This window comes from Schistocerca cancellata, chromosome 6, assembly GCF_023864275.1.
Source record: "Schistocerca cancellata isolate TAMUIC-IGC-003103 chromosome 6, iqSchCanc2.1, whole genome shotgun sequence".
NCBI lineage: Eukaryota > Metazoa > Arthropoda > Insecta > Orthoptera > Acrididae > Schistocerca > Schistocerca cancellata.
In genome coordinates, this window is record NC_064631.1 from 620,475,057 (window position 1) to 620,491,147 (window position 16,091).

Consider the following 16,091-nt stretch of genomic DNA (forward strand, 5'->3'; position numbering starts at 1 on the left):
AAACACCACTTTGAATTGTGCAAGGGAGTACTCAGCAAGGGGAAAAGGGAGCTCCTCTTCCCACCTTTCCGAGAAACATTATGATTCTCAAAAATCGAATTCTTGTCCTCCCTCCCTGCTCTCACATTACGGCGAATCAGTTTGCTACGAGATAAAGTATCCTTACCCATTAGCAGTGAACATCGCAAAATGCATTCACCATTCTTGTGTGTTCTCAATCAAACAGAAAACGACAAATTGCTTCTACTAATGCTCACCTATAATACAGGGTGGGTTATTTCACGTTAGTAGTAATGAAAATAAAAAATGGGTGTGAGTGTATAAACGTTCCGCATGTACCTGAAAGTTTCTTGGCTGACAGAATGTAATATGTACAAAACTGGTAATAGCTACACTGAAGAGTCAAAGAAACTATTGCTCCTGCCTAATATCGTGTAAGGTGCCCGCGAACACGCAGAAGTGCCGCATCACGACGCGGCATGGACTCGACTAATGTCTGAAGCAGTGATGGAGGGGACTGACACCGGGAATCCTGCAGCGATGTCCATATATCCGTAACGGTGCGAGGAGGTGGATATCGCCTCTGAACAGGATGTTGCCGACACGCTCAATAATTTTCATGTCTGGGGAGTTTGGTGGTCAGCAGAAGTGTTTAAACTCAGAATAGTGTTCTTGGAGCAACTCTGTAGCAACTCTGGACGTGTGGGGTGTCGCATTGTGCTCCTGAAATTATCCAAGTCCGTCGTAATGCGCAGTGGACATGAACGAATGTAGGTGATCAGACAGGATGCTTTCGTACGTCTCATCTGTCAGAGTCGTTTCTCGTAGTATCAGGTGTCCCATATGACTCTGAGAGCACACACCCCACACAATTACAGAGTATTTACCAGCTTGAAAAGTCCCCTACTGACAGACAGGGTCCATGGACTCATAAGGTTGTCTCCATACCTGTACACGCCCTTCCGCTAGAAGCAACTTTAAACGAGACTCGTCCAACAAGGCAACATGTTTCCAGTTATCAACATTACAATGTCGGTGTTGACGGACCCAGGCGAGGCGTAAAGGTTTGTGTCGTGCAGTCATCAAGGGTACACGAGCGGGCCTTCGCTTTCAAAAGCCCACATCGATGATGTTTCTTTGAATCGTTCGCACGCTGACACTTTTTGATGGGCCAGCACTGAAATCTGCAGAAAGTTACGGAAGGGTTGTATTTCCGTCACGTTGAACGATTTTCTGCAGCCGTCGTTGATCCCGCACTTGTAGGATCCTTTTCCAGCCGCAGCTATGCCGGAGATTTGATGTTTTACTGTATTCATGATATTCACGGTACACTAGAATGGTCGTAAGGGAAATTCCCCACTTATTGCTAACTCGAGATGATGTATAGCATCGCCACGTTCGGCGACTATAACACCACGTTCAAACTCCCTTACATCTTGATAACCTGCGTTATAGCAGAGCAACCGACCTAACAACTGCAACAGACACTTGCTGTCTTCTAAAGGCGTTGCCTACCGTAGTACCATATTCTGCCTATTGAACTTTAATAGGCATGACAATACCAGTTTCTTTGGCGCTTCAGAGCATTTGTTAGGTAATTATCTGCAGAATTAATGTACCAGCCACAGCAATGACCACTACTGTCAGTTCTGTATTGATTTATACTATACCATTTAGCGATTTTTCAAATTACCTATTCGCCTTTTATGACTGAGTTGTTGTCTTCTCTGGACACATGAAGGTACATCAGTTTATTTTCCACCCTACGAGTCAGTGAGATGGAATACAGACAGAGCAAAAATCGTGCCCGACGCGCACAGCCACAAGAATAATAAGAGAGACAGTCAGTTTTAGGGGATAATGCTCTCAGTAGATTTAAGCTAAAATTAAATCTCTTCAAGAAATAAGTGCATACATATAACCCAGAGTTCAAGTCAGATTTATGTCTAAATTAGATATGTTTCATTCATTCTTCTGCTGGAATGTAATTAATTTTAGCACGACACAAGGCAGTTATTCAGAAGCATTATCCTAGGTACAATTTTCAACAAGACTATGGCATAATCTTTTGTGGTGCAGTTCTTCTTGTTGTCTCCGTGCGTGCTAAGAAAATGGGATGAGATGTTCCGCCTTATACAAGACACCTTTTTCCTTTTGTTTCACCCATACATGTTTCATCACTTTTGTGCTATCATCAGTGGGTTCTATTTTTATTTTTAACTGTAAGTTTGTTGTTAACATATTAACACTTGCGTCGTTTACAACATTATGTAAAAGTTGCATTTATAACTTAATTGGCGAAAAGTAACATACCTTACATTATGTTATTGTCCTCTTGTTTTGGTAGCTGTTATGCTACACAATACACAACATGTCATCTGCAAACAGCAAAACGTAGTTTGTTTTCTATTTGTTATGTATTTACGAATGGAAATAAGACTGTATCACGTTTTCTTTCTGTAAACTTACAGTTTTGAAGTTGTGGTACGTTTTCCTGTTTTGTTGGCCAAGTAAATAGGCTTACTTCATTGCCTGTGTTTGCGTGGCAATGCAGTTTTTCGATTACTCAAAACATAGGCGGAGTTTTCGCTGCCATTACGTGTTGTTGTGGCTGTGTGGCGTTCATTTGTTTCGTAGCGTGTTCTGCTGGGGGAGGCGCGCGAGTTTGAATTGTATTTGGTGTTAGTGGTGTGTGGTTTATGTGGGTTTGAGTGTGTGCTGAGTACTGGGGCAGAGAGAGAGAGAGAGAGAGAGAGAGAGTGTGTGTGTGTGTGTGAAAGAGAGAGAGAGAGAGAGAGAGAGAGAGAGAGAGAGGGAGGGAGGGAGACAGAAAGAAAGAAAAGAAAGAGGATTTGTGTGTGTGTGTGTTTTACTTGTGTAGTTCTTCTATTGTGGCGAAGAGAGAGTTGTTGCACAGTGCAACACACACAAATCCTCATTCTTTTCTTTCTTTCTTTCTTTCTTTCTTTCAGTTTCTCGCTCTCTCTCTCTCTCTCTCTCTCTCTCACACACACACACACACACACACACACACACACACACTCTCTCTTTCTGCCCCAGTACTCAGCACACACAAGCAAACCCATATAAACCACACACCACTAACACCAAATACAATTCAAACTCGCGCGCCTCCCCCAGCAGAACACGCTACGAAACAAATGACGCCACACAGCCACAACAACACGTAATGGCAGCGAAAACTCCGCTTATGTTTTGAGTAATCGAAAAATTGCACTGCCACGCAAACACAGGCAAAGAAATAAGTAAGCCTATTTACTTCGCCAACAAAACAGAAAAACGTACCACAACTTCAAAACTATAAGTTTACAGAAAGAAAACGTGATACAGTCTTATTTCCGTTCATAAATACATAACAAATAGAAAATAAACTACGTTTTGCTGTTTGCAGATGACATGTTGTATATTGTGTAGCATAACAGCTACTAAAACAAGAGCACAATAACATAATGTAAGGTATGTTACTTTTCGCCAATTAAGTTTTAAATGCAACTTTTACATAATGGTGTAAACGACGCAAGTGTTAATATGTTAACAACAAACTTACAGTTAAATATAAAAATAGAACCCACTGATGATAGCACAAAAGTGATGAAACATGTATGGGTGAAACAAAAGAAAAAAGGTGTCTTGCATAAGGCGGAACTTCTAATCCCAAAGACTATGGCAATTTGCCGTAGGTTACAAGCATTGTCGAAGCACAGCAGCAGTAAGTTAATTCCATATGTTTAAGTTCAAAATATGACCTTACGAAAGTAAAGTCAGTATAACGGAGATTTACAATAATAATAATAATAATAATAATAATAATAATAATGATAACAATAATAATACTTCCAGTGTAACACACTAACTACAGCAGTACCCATTCACCGTTAGGATAGAGCAAGTAAGTATCGTCAGAGCAGAACGAAGTAACACGGGTGAAACGAAGAGGAGTTTCTATTTCAGAATCTTTAATAAAGAGATGGTGAACCTCTCACTGTGTAATCCGTCGTATTACGACATTCACCACAGTTCAACAACTGCGTTCTCATGGGTATGATGATAGGAAACCTGTATGATCAATAACTCCCGCCTGTTGTACACTCGACATCGTAATAAGCGACATAAAATCTAGATTACCGATTATGCTGTTTTGGCTAATCTTTTGTTTCCTACGGGTCTTTACAAAGCTCTGCGAATCAGTAATGTAGTTATCATGCCCGATGCCTTTATATTTCCCAGTCTACGTAAGCGACTTCAGCGGCACAGTCTTGGCTTCCCCTAAGATAGTGTCTCAGTGTACTCGACCAGAAAGTTTTGAGAGCGGATGTGTTTGGTAGTGGGAAAGTGCCTTTGTCTTCCTTCTTCCATGTGACTTTCTTCCGTAGATGGCAGCAAGAGGTACCTAAAACCCAGACGTTTACAGTACACATCCTGACATGTTGCAAATATCTCAAGAGCCCATCGAAGCCGCAATACAGCGCACTGTGATGAAGTTGCCCGAGAACATTCCTACCTTGGTAGGCGCTCGTATTATTAATATCTGAGATGACATTTTTTTCACTTCCCATTAATTCTGTGTTTTTAATAAATACACACACATCAAAAAAAATTTTGCATCAACTCGGTTCCGAGAGTTCCGGAACCAGTACAGAAAACTGGAATAGAGATCAACATAATCATCATTTCCGTCCTTTTTGTCGCTCATGAAAACCACACACTGCATGTTGCACCCCTATACAACGAGAGCTTCAGAGGTGGTCGTCCAGATTGCCGGTACCTTTAATACCCAGTAGCACGTCATCATGCATTGATGCATGCCTGCATTCGTCGTGGCATACTATCCACCAGTTCGTCGAGGTATTGTTGGTCCAGATTGTCCCACTGCTCTACGGCGATTCGGTGTAGATCCCGCAGGATGGTTGATGGGCCACCTCCTTCATAAACAGCCGTTTTCAATCTATCCCTGGAATGTTCGACAGGGTTAATGTGTGGAGAACATGCTGCCCACTCTAGTCGAGCGATGTCGTTATCCTCAAGGAAATAATTCTGAAGAGGTGCACGGTGGAGGTGCGAATTGTCATCCATGAAGACGGATGTCTCGCCATTTTGATGCCGATATAGTAGCATTAGCTGTCGGAGGATGACATTCACGTACGGTACTGCCGTCACGGCGCCTTCCATGTCAACCAGCGGCGTACGTCGGCCCCACATAATGCCACCCCAAAACAGCAGGAAACCTCCACCTTGCTGCACTGGATGGACAGTGCGTCTAAGGCGTTCAGCCTGACCGGGTGGCCTCCAAGTACATCACCGAAGATTGTCTGGTTGAAGGCATATGCGACACTCATTGGTGAAGAGAACGTGATGCCATTCGGCATGTTGTTGGGCCCATCTGTACCGCGCTGCATAGTGTCGTCGTTGCAAAGATCGACCTCGCCATGGACGCCTGGAGTGAAGCTGCGCATCATGCAGCCTATTGCGCACAGTTTTAGTCGTAACACGACGTCCTGTAGCTGTACGAAAAGCATTATTCAACATGGTGGCGTTGCTGTCAGGATTCCTCAAGGCCACAGTCTGCAGGTAGTGGTTATCCATTGCAGTAGTAGCCCTATTGCAGGCTGAGCGAGGCATGTCATCGACAGTTCCTGTCTCTCTGTATTTCCCCCATGTCCGAACAACATCGCTGTGGTTCACTCCGAGACGCCTGGACACTTTCCTTCCTGGCACAAAGTAACCATGCGGACGTGTTAGAACCGCGGTATTGATCGTCTAGGCATGGTTGAACTACAGACATCTTATTCCTGGTGGAATGACTGGAGCTGATCAGATGTCGGAGACCCTCCGTCTAATAGGCGCTGTTTATTCATGGCTGTTTACATCTTTTGGGGGGGGGGGGGAGGGAGGTTTAGTGACATCTGTGACACGGCAAATGGATTGTGTCTGTAATACAATATCCACAGTCAACGTCTACTGTCAAGAGATTCTGAGAACCGCGGTGATGCAAAACTTCTTTTGATGTGTGTAGTTCAAGTTAGCTTCTTCTAATCGTCTGTTTCTGGCGTACTCTTTGTAAACAATATAGTCCGTGTAGGAAGGTGTACGCATCTGTGAATCTGTAGGTGTGGTGAGCGTTTAACTTTCCGAAGGAGGAATATTCATTAGCCTGTTCTGAAGCTGGTTGGCCACTGTCGCGATCACGAGAGTTTTGTTTTGTTTTGGTGAAATCCCAGTCATGTGTGCTTGCTTCACTAAACGCAGATAAATTCTGCCCTCTGACATCCTTTAATGGGGTTTTTAGGAAGGCTACTATGATGAGCTGAGGTACAGTTTTATAAAACTTGAATTTTCGCTTACATGAGGACTGAAGTGAGAGATAATTTTTCCCCTAATGCAGGGGGCTTGCACGTCTTTTAGAGAGGACATATAACCAGATGCTTCATGCGCAGTGTTAAATAATTCTGTTTGTCGCTAAGGACTTGGTCAGCTATATTGGGGTATAATAAACGTGGAAGAGGAAAGAGAGAAACGAAGGTAGAGGCGTGAATGAGTTACTTGCAGATGCCGCGCGTGCACCACCAGGAATCGGTCGTCGCTGCTGTACGTTGCCAGCCCCACGGTGAGTAGGTGGTAGTCCTTGCGTCGTATCCACGACACCTGCAACACACAAAGGAGAACAAGAATGTAATATCTGTAGATAGGGCGGCCAAGTGAACGTACCCACAGATACTGTCATCTTGAATATACAAACAATGTCAACATTCTTGACGTCCTGAAAATACGGCCTGTTTCCTTCCTCAGTCATCCCTCTGTCGTAGCTTGGGCTTCTTCAATGGGTGCCATCTCTTATGGCCCCGTCGTCGATACATGGTTAAACAGCAAACTGTCTTTCTTTTGTACTCTGTGAAGGTCGAACCATCAAGGTCAGCATCTGTTTAGAGAACTTCTATTGGGGGGAGCAGGGCCTGTGTGTTATCATACATTCCGATCATACTGAATGTTTTAGGCTTTGTGTAGTCTCTAATCTACTGATTACTCCCTAGAGTTCTAATGTTTGTCGTGAGCGGTTCTAGGCAGCATGGGATAATTTAAAACAGATTTGTAGACGGCCTTTCAATAGTGCCAAGACGTCACATTTTGCAGAAAGTGACCTTCGAATAAGGATCGATGCTTCATTCTCCGTCGTCCGGTGGCAGCAATATTTCATCTTTTAACTTCCAATTAAATGTATGCTGAATTATATCCTATTAATACTTTTTTACTCTTAGCTGATGCGGTTTCATTTACATATACGAATTGTATGGTTGTAAACAGTAAATGTCAATCAAGTACAAGGTGTAGCCATAGATAAGAACTTTTTAGTCTAGAAAGTTCGATTCCCATGCCCAGCCTTATCGATTTCCTAAGCTCTTACCGAACGTTAGAACGTAAACAAAATATAAATCAGAAACTTGATGTCAGATTAAAAGTGTGTGACGGACCGAGACTAGAACTCTGGACCAATGCTGTGAGGACGGATTGTGGGTCGTGCTTAGGTAGCTCAATTGGTAGAATTTTTAACATCGTGCACCCTGACAGCAACTGTGATAATTGAACATGTAACACGTCAGCCTCAGTTGCAAATAGAAACCAATTTTCCCAGGTTCCAGCCAAAATAATTTGGCTTTCTTCAGAAGCCTCTCGCGGCCTACCGCCTTCGTCTGCGCAGTGGGGCCTATTGTTTCTCTTCATCCCAAGTAATGTAGATGTATGACTGGTTACTACGGTGATACAGTTTTATACTTGAAACGACCAAACTTTGGCATGCATTAGTTTATTGTCACTGGTTTCTGAAAAAGGTCAAATTATTTTGGCTGAAACCTGGGAAAAGACTGGTTTCTATTTGCAACTGATGCTGACGTGTTACATGTTCAATTGGTAGAACACTTGCCCGCGATTGGCAAAAGCCTCGAGTTCGATTCTCGGTTCTGCATACAGCTTTAATCTCCCGGAAGTTCAATATCAGCCAACGTCCAGCTGCAGAGTCAAAATTTCACTTAGGAAACGTAAATAAAAATAATTCATATTTTGTAAGCTGATGGATTTTGGCGTGGGCCTTACCTATACCCAGAGAGCGAATTTTAGACTGAAAACGGACACGAGTGCCCTTTTGAACGGCGTGGGTGTGTAGGATTACAGGCGGAAACCGGTAACACTCGAATATAGCAGCAATGACGTCAGGAACAACCCTTTGCAAAGTACCATTTCAGAGGCGAGAAGTGGCTTTCGTTCGGAGCTTTGTAGAGTATTCAGGGCCATGAAGGGTTTTCACATTGAGTGTAAAGGAGCAAGATGAAATACACAACAGGCAAATATTCCAGCGTGAAGAGATTGAAGGATCGGAATTACTGACTACAACAATATTGATCTGGAACAAATACTTTAGATGTTATACTATGAGAAGCACGTCTCCACATATAAAATTTATATTGTCATTAATATTAATTAATTTGTGACAAACAAGATTTCGTTGATCAGCTCTTGTTAAGGACAATGAATTTATATGCACGAAATTTGCCAGTGATACATGGTACAGGTGCGATAGTGCGAGGTAATACAATAATTGAATTTATCAGTGTATAGATACACAGAGGTAAGATACCAATTGATATATTGTGATTTCCCATTCAGGGATCATAGTAGCAGCAGAATTCGAGATCAAAGGTTCAAATGTTTCAAATGGCTCTGATCACTATGGGACTTAATATCTATGGTCAGCAGTCCCCTAGAACTTAGAACTACTTAAACCTAACTAACCTAAGGACACCACACACATCCATGCCCGAGGCAGGATTCGAACCTGCGACCGTAGCAGTCGCGCGGCTCCGGACTGAGCGCCTAGAACCGCTAGACCACCACGGCCGGCAGAGGTGCAAGTATCTCATCCAGCAGCAGGCAAGATGATGACTAGTTATAATGCAATTAAATTTGGAAATTCGAAGAAAACAATAAGGACTAAAACTCACACGAATAGATGATGAGATACACTCCTGGAAATGGAAAAAAGAACACATTGACACCGGTGTGTCAGACCCACCATACTTGCTCCGGACACTGCGAGAGGGCTGTACAAGCAATGATCACACGCACGGCACAGCGGACACACCAGGAACCGCGGTGTTGGCCGTCAAATGGCGCTAGCTGCGCAGCGTTTGTGCACCGCCGCCGTCAGTGTCAGCCAGTTTGCCGTGGCATACGGAGCTCCATCGCAGTCTTTAACACTCGTAGCTTGCCGCGACAGCGTGGACGTGAACCGTATGTGCAGTTGACGAACTTTGAGCGAGGGCGTATAGTGGGCATGCGGGAGGCCGGGTGGACGCACCGCCGAATTGCTCAACACGTGGGGCGTGAGGTCTCCACAGTACATCGATGTTGTCGCCAGTGGTCGGCGGAAGGTGCACGTGCCCGTCGACCTGGGACCGGACCGCAGCGACGCACGGATGCACGCCAAGACCGTAGGATCCTACACAGTGCCGTAGGGGACCGCACCGCCACTTCCCAGCAAATTAGGGACACTGTTGCTCCTGAGGTATCGGCGAGGACCATTCGCAACCGTCTCCATGAAGCTGGGCTACGGTCCCGCACACCGTTAGGCCGTCTTCCGCTCACGCCCCAACATCGTGCAGCCCGCCTCCAGTGGTGTCGCGACAGGCGTGAATGGAGGGACGAATGGAGACGTGTCGTCTTCAGCGATGAGAGTCGCTTCTGCCTTGGTGCCAATGATGGTCGTATGCGTGTTTGGCCCCGTGCAGCTGAGCGCCACAATCAGGACTGCATACGACCGAGGCACACAGGGCAAACACCCGGCATCATGGTGTGGGGAGCGATCTCCTACACTGGCCGTACACCACTGGTGATCGTCGAGGGGACACTGAATAGTGTACGGTACATCCAAACCGTCATCGAACCCATCGTTCTACCATTCCTAGACCGGCAAGGGAACTTGCTGTTCCAACAGGACAATGCACGTCCGCATGTATCCCGTGCCACCCAACGTGCTCTAGAAGGTGTAAGTCAACTACCCTGGCCAGCAAGATCTCCGGATCTGTCCCCCATTGAGCATGTTTGGGACTGGATGAAGCGTCGTCTCACGCGGTCTGCACGTCCAGCACGAACGCTGGTCCAACTGAGGCGCCAGGTGGAAATGGCATGGCAAGCCGTTCCACAGGACTACATCCAGCATCTCTACGATCGTCTCCATGGGAGAATAGCAGCCTGCATTGCTGCGAAAGGTGGATATACACTGTACTAGTGCCGACATTGTGCATGCTCTGTTGCCTGTGTCTATGTGCCTGTGGTTCTGTCAGTGTGATCATGTGATGTATCTGACCCCAGGAATGTGTCGATAAAGTTTCCCCTTCCTGGGACAATGAATTCACGGTGTTCTTATTTCAATTTCCAGGAGTGTAGAAACGACAAGCTCCTTGTAAAACGGCACTGAACATCTTTGAACTTCTAAGAATATCTTGTAACTAACACACCCTTTGTTCAATAGCATAATAATTTAATAACATAAATTAATAGCGTGTAATTCGGGTATAAATCAGCAGAAAATCAGCTACTTCATTTCCTTGTTTCATTAAAATGCATGTGATGCAATACACTATGCTAATCAGTCATGAATAATTAAACTAATTCACATCATAATTGTAAGACATGATATGAAGACGATTTTTGAAGTAACAAGGAGGAGATTCTATAACAGGACCGATGCAAAGTTCACACATGGTGATGGTCAGTGTGGCAGTTAGCGGAGGGAACTGCTGGTGTCACAGGTGGTGGTGGCCAGAGGGGCAACTAGCGGAGTGAACTGCTGCTGTCACACGTGGTGGTGGCCAGAGAGGCATCTAGTGGAGGGAACTGCTTGTGTCACAGGTTTTGCGGGTCTGAGGGCCGCTACAGGAGGGAACCGCTGGTGTCACAGGTGGTGGTGGTCAGAGGGCAGCTGGAGGAGGGAACTGCTGGGCTCAAAGGTGGTGGTGGCCAGAAGGGCTGCTAGAGGAGGGAACTGCTTGTGTCACAGGTTGTGGTGGCCAGAGGGGCAGCTACGGGAGGGAACTGCTGGTGTCGCTGGTGGTGGTGCCCAGAGGTGTAGCTAGAGGAGGGATCTGCTGGTGTCACAGGTTGTGGCGGCCAGAAGGGCAGCTAGTGGATCGAACTGCTGGTTTCGGGGGTAGTGGTGGCCAGAGAGGCAGCTAGAGGGGACACCACTGCTATGCAGCCTATTGCCAGGAAGGGTCGGTAGCTTTGTTTGGCGGAAGCGCTGGGACGTTTTACTGGGATTTACTTTAAAATAGCTTGAATGGTGGATCGGCAATATTAATGAATCGCTCAGAAATGTTAGGGATATTTACCGCCAGTGAGGCATCGATTTTCAGCTGGTTCACTGATGTGCTTGGACAATGGAACTGTAGGGAAATTATTAGCAATTCGTCAAGTAGTTTGTGTTAAACAGACATGTGAACCTATTTTCTTTTACAGTAGTATTATTGCCTGTTTTGTGGTGTGCATCTTCTGATACTGCTCAAGCTTACTTGCCTTAAAGGAATATAAAATTAGGCTTAAATTTCATTTGAAAAATTAATTTTCATTGAGACATAGTTGTCCCATGTATTTCCTATATTTTGTGCAATTTGTGAAGATCAATTGAACCTTTAGAGATTTTCCAGGAAGACCATGCTGATCTACACTTAATGGTAACAAGTAGTTAAGGGGTTTGGCCAATAATCCGAAAGCGACATTTTTCGTAGTACTTCACTATTCCGCCAGAAGTAGTAGGTTTCGTTGTGTTGAAACCCCATTGTCACATGTGGAGAGTGAAATGAGACATAAGGACAAATATAGATTTGTTGAATTAATTTATTTAAGCTGGTCCTCACATGAGGAACAGCTTGTTGGGGTGTTCTGTTGCCTCTCACGTGAAACAATAGATGTCCGGCTTTGCTGATAGTGCAAAGAGTTTTGCCGAGCACGGGGTCACTCCAATGCCGCTGCCGTCGTTGTCTCTGGCTGCGACCGTGATGACAAAACGGAGGCGCACTTGGTGGTAGCCGTGAACTCCATCCAGTGAGTTCACAACTCCCTTGTGACCACGTACTGCGTTCCACATGTTGCTCCTGGTGTCACGGACTCGTGGTGTTGGTTGCCACACTGACATGAGAATCATTTAAGACATGAGTGGCTGAGTACTTAACTTATAAGTTCATTAGGGCTTAAGGCACACACTCTAAACACTTCTGTGGTGGCAAGTGAGGAAAGGCTTCCGTCCTTCTGGTAGCTAGTGTATTGCAGCATGGGTTGTTGTTACACTGCGCTTCGTAGTGCCAGTCCGTCGTGTATTGCCTTTCAACGCATAGTATCGTTTTCTGCCTGCAGCTGATTCTGTTGTTAACTCACTTCCACCCTGGCGTGATTTTTGGGCAAATGCGGACGATACGCTACATTGCCTTTCTTTTTAATAAGACTCGGTCTCTCGGGTTGTCAATAATAGCTTGTCCTTTACACTACATTTCCTGGCGACTCACCATTCCCGTTCTGTTTCACCTCTTAAGAATTGCCCGGCTCCCTTAACTCCATCATTTAATCTTCACACATCTTCCGTTGGGCCCCTTCCCCTGCTCCGTAACTCCAACACCAAGGAACTTATTTCACCACCAGGATTCTTGCAAGATTACTTCTAACTCCCTATTCACGACTTCAAGCTAAAATGAATCTGTTATTCTTAATATTTCCACCTTGTGCATTCACCTTCCTTCTGATGCTTTTGTGCTTGCACTGGAATATGAACGACAGCTGGGTCTGATCTCAGTCTTGTGCCTCGTGTTCTACGTACTAAAACAAGGATTACGCTCTTTGTGGTAGATGTTATGACAATAGTAAATGTTGACTCTTTTCGGTTCTGATTTTCCCAGCATGCGTTTACATGCTGTGATATAGTTCCAGTGAGACTCGTCCCTCCTACTAGCTCAGAAGCTTGTTTGTAGACTGCACTTATTTCGGTCCTAGAGTTTGATTTAACCTGGCTATATCTGTGGCAAATAGCACTTCCATGGTCTGCTCTGGCCAATACAAATGAGGCTGCGAAATATTCAGGTGAGTTATTCCTGAAATTATGGTAGGCAGATGGAAACCAGGCCCCATTATCTCACACGCTGTTTCATTTAATAACAAACCTCTCCCGTTAAATTGTAGCTTCTCTGCTAATGTAAGGTTCCCGTGCTCGAAGCATCTAGCTACTACATCCATTTTGTCAAAGATAGAGTACAAACAATGCGCCTCGACCTGCCGAAAATACAATTACGGTTAGATCACTTTTTTACTGCATTCTATTACTTCCTTTTGTCGCATTAAAAATTTCAGTGTGCAAGAATCCTGCCCCTCCAATATTACCATTTTTGGACAGACTGTGATATCCCTTCAGTGGCGTATTTGTAACTTCGCCTCCACCACTTCTACGTATGTTCCATTGTATTTTGCAGTTAATAGTAGTGGACGCGTTTCTGCTCTTACAAATTTCTTCAGTATCTCCCACTACGCAGGATATGCATGAATTATGTAACACTCGTATTGTGCTGGTTTTCTGCTGCTGGTACAGAAACGGAAATTCAAACTTTTGCTCCATCAGGTCTTAACGATACTGTGAGTGTCCTGAAATAAAAAGGTAAGCTTTTGCGCTCAGGTTCTAAAACCGCCCCAGGTCCGGCGGTAGTTCCTCATGTACTTTCCTGAGACCCTCTAAATCAGGGTCGGCCAAACGCTGCACAGTGTGCAGACGTGCGGAAGTGCTGCACATGTGCGCACGTGTGTGACAGCCAGCGACAGCGACATCTGTTATTGGACATGTGTCCTAAATGAACGGCGGCGGCTCCACCTCCCTGTTTATGTGGTACACGCAAGAGCTTGTTTGTGACAAATTTTTCTCGGTGATGAAAATGAATAAATCAAGGTTTCGCTCAAGCATAAGTGATGAAAATCTTCGCAACTGCTTGCGTTTGTCAACGAGCCGTGCTTTTGCGCCCGATTTTAACTACAACATTTCTCATGACGAGTGATAAACGTGTTTGGATTTATTCCTTTCATAATTAAAAGTTATAGTTTACTAAGTGTGCATTATTGTCTCATTCTGCTCCATATTACATTATTATCAGGAAAATTGGTCATTAAACCGGTTGTTCCTATGTATACTTACATTTAGGGGTTTTTATTAATGTGATAATGGTATTGAAATAACAGGTGATTATCGAGATGTCTGCGGTTACCATTTTGTTCAGAGGTCAGTGAGACTGAAATTATGTGGGTGTAACTGAGGGCACCGAGAATTAGTTAGAGGACACCTTGCATTAGTTTAATGTTATTTGTAATCATGAATAAGGTTCGTTGGAAGTCGCTAAGTGCTCTCTTTCTTAAATAATAGATCAAAAACATTGCGCGTATTTACGTGCCGTCAGCCAAGCTGCCTTAATAAAAACCCACGGTTGTTAACTGTATTGCTTGTCTTACTGGGTTAAACTGTTAACATAAAAGTAGACGTCTCAATGAGCAGATTGTGACAGTAATGTTTAATACGCGAAATACCTTCCCATGGTTGGCTTGCAAGCTGTGGAAAGAGCACTAGAATTCGCCAGTACAGAGTATCCCACCAAGTGGATAAAGAGACATTTATGCGTAGAAACATTGACTACATGAACGCTGACGGCTGCGCCGTGCACGCTGTGACCCGGAAGTTGCACATGTGCAGGAGCACCGCACTCGTGCAGAATTTCTGGCGGGCCCTGCTCTAAATACTCCTCTGGCGACAGCAAGTTTTCCCCTTCCTGACATCCTACATCGTGCTGCACTGTCACCTGTATTTCTATTACTTTCCCCTCGTTCTTCGCAAACATAATCTTCTATGGATTGCAACAATTTTTGTCATTACTATTTCCCTGTCTAAAATATCAACTTCCCCTTGCAGTTCCCTGGTACTCTAATTAACAGCCTCTTCTGCGGCTCTCGCATAGCTCACGACTTATCCACTCTACTTTCGTAGTAGTCGTGTGTTACTCAATATGTCCTTTTCTAAACTTGCTGTCTGCGTAGTGTGCCAGTCAGTTATGGCTTTGTCCCCTTTTATCAATGCTTAACCTCTACCAATATGTCGTTCACCCATCGAATGTCTTTCTTCATCAGTAGTGCCAGCGTCGATTCAACATCTGTTCCTTCGTGTATATGGAATAGCCCCCAGTACCTAGGTGCCGGCCGCGGTGGTCTAGCGGTTCTAGGCGCTCAGTCCGGAACCGCGCGACTGCTACGGTCGCAGGTTCGAATCCTGCCTCGGGCATGGATATCTGTGATGTCCTTAGGTTGGTTAGGTTTAAGTAGTTCTAAGTTCTAGGGGACTGATGACCACAGATGTTAAGTCCCATAGTGCTCAGAGCCATTTGAACCGTACCTACAGGGTGTTTCAAAAATGACCGGTATATTAGAAACGGCAATAAAAACTAAACGAGCAGCGATAGAAATACACCGTTTGTTGCAATATGCTTGGGACAACAGTACATTTTCAGGCGGACAAACTTTCGAAATTACAGTAGTTACAATTTTCAACAACAGATGGCGCTGCAAGTATGTAAAAGATAAAGAAGACAACGCAGTCTGTGGGTGCGCCATTCTGTACGTCGTCTTTCTGCTGTAAGCGTGTGCTGTTCACAACGTGCAAGTGTGCTGTAGACAACATGGTTTATTCCTTAGAACAGAGGATTTTTCTGGTGTTGGAATTCCACCGCCTAGAACACAGTGTTGATGCAACAAGACGAAGTTTTCAACGGAGGTTTAATGTAACCAAAGGACCGAAAAGCGATACAATAAAGGATCTGTTTGAAAAATTTCAACGGACTGAGATCGTGACGGATGAACGTGCTGGAAAGGTAGGGCGACCGCGTACGGCAACCACAGAGGGCAACGCGCAGCTGGTGCAGCAGGTGATCCAACAGCGGCCTCGGGTTTCCGTTCGCCGTGTTGCAGCTGCGGTCCAAATGACACCAACGTCCACGTATCGTCTCATGCGC

At 44.8% G+C, this 16,091-nt stretch overlaps 1 protein-coding gene across 1 annotated transcript in view; it reads right to left on the reverse strand.

Moving 5' to 3' along the window:
* Window positions 1-16,091, reverse strand: part of LOC126088455 (protein turtle homolog B-like) — a 451,623-nt gene that overhangs the window by 76,791 nt on the left and 358,741 nt on the right. Inside the window, exon 3 of the mRNA XM_049906596.1 lies at window positions 6,562-6,663. Within this exon, the coding sequence (XP_049762553.1) occupies window positions 6,562-6,663 (102 nt within the window). The remainder of the gene's footprint in view (window positions 1-6,561; window positions 6,664-16,091) is intronic.